The 4,991-nt window shown below is 35.9% G+C and overlaps 1 protein-coding gene across 7 annotated transcripts in view; it reads left to right on the forward strand.

Moving 5' to 3' along the window:
- The window catches only part of LOC107669652 (triple functional domain protein-like), a 50,360-nt gene that overhangs the window by 5,076 nt on the left and 40,293 nt on the right, over window positions 1-4,991 (forward strand). For all 7 annotated transcript variants that reach the window (XM_016462016.1, XM_016462025.1, XM_016461999.1 and 4 more), the window contains exons 4-6: window positions 996-1,127; window positions 1,383-1,613; window positions 3,088-3,210. In XM_016462016.1, the coding sequence (XP_016317502.1) occupies window positions 996-1,127; window positions 1,383-1,613; window positions 3,088-3,210 (486 nt within the window). The remainder of the gene's footprint in view (window positions 1-995; window positions 1,128-1,382; window positions 1,614-3,087; window positions 3,211-4,991) is intronic.

Consider the following 4,991-nt stretch of genomic DNA (forward strand, 5'->3'; position numbering starts at 1 on the left):
CTAGGAGCGGTTGACTTCACTTTTATAAAGAATATCTCTTTGGATTTGAGACTTTAGCCTTTGCAACTTTACAGATCTTCTTTATGCACCAAGAGCTTGTAACACTTCAAAGAGAAAGGAAAAATTGAAATCGCATCATATGACCCCTTTAAAAATGTGAGAAAAGCACATTTGAGAGACTGCAGTAGAGAGGACAGGTGAAGCTTGCTTTCCCTAATAAAATATTCCTCTCACACATGCAGTGTTTTCATAGAGGGGCTATATCAACAACAATCTCCCGTCCAGAGATTTCTTTCCCTTTAAGCATCACCACAACCGCCAATCACAAGGCTGTCTGGTTTTGGCTGTCCTCATGCATGAGATTCTGTTTGAGTTGAACCAGACTCCCAGCCACGTTCTGCTCTTCATCTCTGAGGAAGAGTGAGATGAGATGAAAGACGATTTGATTTGAATTGATATTCGGAGTGCGGCATATGAACCATGTCTCTCATCATGTCCTGCAATTGCCCTTATTAGTTTTAATTCATTCCATTTCTTTTGATGTCAGAGGTCTGTATGGACATAATATACTGGAATATACAATCAGATATGCACATAATGTACAACATTGTGATGAGAGTTATGAGATGTTCAATTTAGAACTAGAATTTTAAAGTACATACTGTTTTAAGGTCTTTGAATGGATTTTAATGAAGATTTTGGATAAATTCGTGTTCTGAGGAGAAAATTATGTTAAGAAATCACTTTGTATGTCTAAGTACACTTTAGATGGAAAAACTAACTGTTCAGAACTTCTTCAAAGCTAGTGTAGAATGGTTACATAGCAAAACTTTGAAGATTAAACCAAATAAGTTGGTTTGATCTAGTTCTTGGCACTAACAGATCTAGTCCATTACCTTATGGCTGTTCATTACTGTTTCTTTTTTATTATAAGGGGCTTGATATTATTGTTATTTTGTTGTTGTAAGTGTGTGTGTATTTGTGTCTCTCTGCAGTACATGAGCAATGTGGACTCATGGTGTAAAGCATGCGGGGAGGTGGATCTGCCCTCTGAGCTACAGGACCTAGAGGACGCCATCCACCATCACCAAGGCCTGTATGAGCAGATCACCGCTGCCTACTCTGAGGTACCGAGCCGTGTGTCTCGAAATCTCTAAATTGCCAGGCACTTTTGAAAAACCATTTAAGGGTACTGATCCCAAAGTAAATGGTACTTGCACATTATAGCAATTACAGACACGTCTAAAGTGGCAATTTTTGCTAATTTTATTTATTATAAAACGCAGTGCTATGAAGAGTTACAATGCATGTGACAATACAACTTAATTTAGTCTATTAGGTTTGTGCAATTGTTTTCTCATCATTGTCCCGCTCTTTCCCAGGTGAGCCAAGATGGAAAAGCCTTATTGGACAAACTTCAGCGCCCCTTGACCCCTGGCAGCACTGATTCGCTGACGGCTTCTGCCAATTACTCCAAAGCGGTGCACCATGTTTTGGACATCATCCATGAGGTTCTGCATCACCAGAGGCAGCTGGAGAACATCTGGCAGCACCGTAAGGTCCGGCTGCACCAACGTCTGCAGCTGTGTGTATTCCAGCAAGACGTTCAGCAGGTAAAACACACACACACACATATTCATTCACCTGAAAATACCCCACTAGATCCACGTGGGTCGAAGTGTGGTACTGAGAACTACATGTGGCATTTCATAATACCCTTGAGGGATGATTTAAAAAGCATCAAGATGATACAATGGGATGGAAGGATGTGAGAGGGAGATACAAAAGAAAGGAAGTAGAGTCTGCATGAATAGCTGAAAGGACTCCATATGCAACTGAGCCGTGTTACCAAAGTAACTGTTGTAATTTTTGTTGTCCCTAACATAAAATTTTAGTAGTCAGTATCAGTGAGATCTCCTGATTTTCGATACTAATTTTGATACACAAAAAAAAATACAAAAATGTTGTCAAAGTATTTTTATTATAATTTTGGTTATACATGCAAAGTGATTTTTTTTTTAAATAAATGAAATACAATTGCATATAGCTTTCGAATTAAAAAATTAAAATTTTCCATGTTCCATTATTTAATGAATTTGAATAATAATTCAAATCTCAAATAATAAAAATAAACATTTTTCAATATAAAATAATATTAAAATGTTTAAATAAAAAATAATTTCTTGACTAATATAATTAAAACAATTTATAAAATAAAACAATTAAATAGCATTGATTTAAAAATACAAAATATTAATATTTTCTGTTATACATTTTTTTTTAATATTTCTATTTGATTAATATTAATGATGTAATATGACACATAATTTGACAATTTGTGTCCTTTGTAAACACTTGCTTTTTTTTTTAAACTACCGATAGTAAAGGAAGACTGGTATAGTTACTTTTTATTTCAGTGTCGACTTGGTACTAAAGTACCAGTACTTTTTATACCCCTCAGTGTACTGAAAAGTGCGGACATTTTTTAGTTTTCTGTTTTGGAGATTTCCACATTCATACTTCTGGGCAGGCTTTAGTTTAGCATGTAATTATTGTTACCACTGCCTCTTTAATACAGGAGAGAAAACACCACCGCAACATCTTGGCTTAACTTCTCTGGGGTTATATTTGTTTACACACAAACAGAAATAGTCACGCATAATTTAAAGTCAAGGATAAGCCGCTGCCATAGCGTTATACTAGGCATCTCTCTATTGTACATTGTGTTCAGAGGTTCAGGGCCAGTTTGTTGGTGCAGAGATTGTGGTTTTCTGCAGCGAGCTGTTCGACCGAGAGAATGCAGAATGGCTAATTCTGTGGCTGAGGGAAAGTGTTGCCATGGAAACCACTATTCAGGTGCTGGGGATGCGATGAACTGCAGAGAGGGAGAGCTACACTGTGAACGACACCTTTATGCATAATTTTTTCTGTCTTGGACCCTGCAGCATCACCTGTCGTGGTACCTTGTTTTGACTCCCATTATCTGACAGGACACATTCTCACCTAGAGAAGGACTGGATAGCTCTGCTGCTGTCTCACATATTAATTTCATTTTTTTCCTCTTGTGTGCATTGTGTGTGTGAGCAGGTTCTTGACTGGATTGAGAACCACGGTGAGGCGTTTCTCAGCAAACACACAGGAGTGGGGAAATCTCTACATCGCGCTCGAGCCCTGCAGAAACGCCATGAAGACTTTGAGGAAGTTGCTCAGGTTCGCCACTCTAAAATCTCCCCTTCCCTTCAAGATTTATTTGATCGGGCTTCTCTGTATTCTTCCAGTTAAGTCAAAAGCACAGCTATTAAGGAGTCACTAAACATAATATAACACGCAAGGTCTTTCCCAACTATCCATTTTTAACAGTGCTGGGTAGATTACTTACAAATTATAGCATGTTATTGATTACAAATTACATGATGAAAATTGTAGTTAGTAATGTAATCTATTAGATTACTCATTTTAGGTATGGCATTCTGACTACTTTCTTGATTACTCTTAGATTACTTTTTCAAAACTCGTTTATCACAGTTTTTAATAGGAATATTTTATTGATTACAAAAATACAAAGAGAAGGAAAATACCGTATATTCTATCCTTTGAGAGAGTAGAGTGCAATAAACATTATGGTTTTTGGGGTTTGTGAAGGAACTGCAGGGTTTTGTGAATTGTTGAAAATAGGTAAATTAAATTATAAAAGTGCATCATAAAAAAAAAAAAAGTCCTTTCAATATAAAAACAATATTTGAACACTAAAAGTATAAAGATTTTGTTTGTGTACCTGCATGTAAATGTGACCATTAACCAACGTCAGAGAACTGTGAAAATAAATGATTGAAATATGAACTTAAATTCTCAAGGGGATTCAAGTAAATATTTTAGGTCAAAATAATGTATGAATAATTTGTTATCATGTAATCCATAAAAAGTAATTGAAATATTACTGTAAGCATTTTAAAATGTAATATAATTCATTAAAATTACTTCATTTTTGGAATCTGATCAAAGGGATAGTTCACCCAGAAATTTTGTCATTTACTCACCCTCGTGTCATTCCAAACCTGTATAAGTTTCTTTCTTATGTTGAACACAAAACAAGATATTTTGAAGAGTTTTGAAGAACCAAACAGTTGTTGGTCCCCCATTGACTTCCGTAGTAGGGAAAGAAATACTATAGAAATCAATGGGGACAATCAACTGTTTGATTACCATTATTCTTCAAAATATCTTCTTTTATGTTCAACAGAAGAAAGAAACTCATACAAGTTTGGAACGACATGAGGGTGAGTAGATGATGACAAAATGTTCATTTTTGGGTGAACTATCCCTTTATGTAATCCATTTAACATGAAATTAGTTATAACTAGTGGTTAGGGTTGTGACAGTGAGGAAATTTTCCCATCGGTTAATCGACGTGTGACAACACCGGTATCACCGCGGGGGCGTTCCCTCTTTTCCTCGCTTTCCTTCGCTTTTAAATAGCTTGTAAAAGCGGTGTGCGCATTTTACTTTTACTTAAAATAAATGTGTAAAATAAACATACTTATACTTTAGATGACAGCTTCCTGATTCTATAATTCTATTACAGTATTTTTTACAAATAAATAAATATTTTCAAATATATAAACAAAAAGAAAGTAAACACTGTAACCAACAGGGCACGCGGTAATCTGGGAAGTTTGTGTGCATTGGGAATCATATTTTTTCAACTAAAGCCAAGGTAACACTCATTTTGCATACAGCACACAGTAAAAATGACATTAATATGACAGTGCGCAAATGCATAAATCAGCATAGTTTGAAATAACGAGTTTAAAGTTGATCGCGTGTCTCCAGTGAAGCTGAACTCTCCTCCTGTCCGGATTCAATTCGCACCGATCGACTGTCACGCAGAGCACACGCGATCAGGCAATATACAAATGCACACTTCACAAGATCTCACAGCTGGATTTGACTAAGTCTGCAAGGTTTGTGAAATTAAATGTTCATTAGTCATT

The sequence above is a fragment of the Sinocyclocheilus anshuiensis genome, unplaced genomic scaffold, assembly GCF_001515605.1.
Source record: "Sinocyclocheilus anshuiensis isolate Anshui unplaced genomic scaffold, SAMN03320099.WGS_v1.1 scaffold253, whole genome shotgun sequence".
NCBI classification, from domain to species: Eukaryota; Metazoa; Chordata; class Actinopteri; order Cypriniformes; family Cyprinidae; genus Sinocyclocheilus; species Sinocyclocheilus anshuiensis.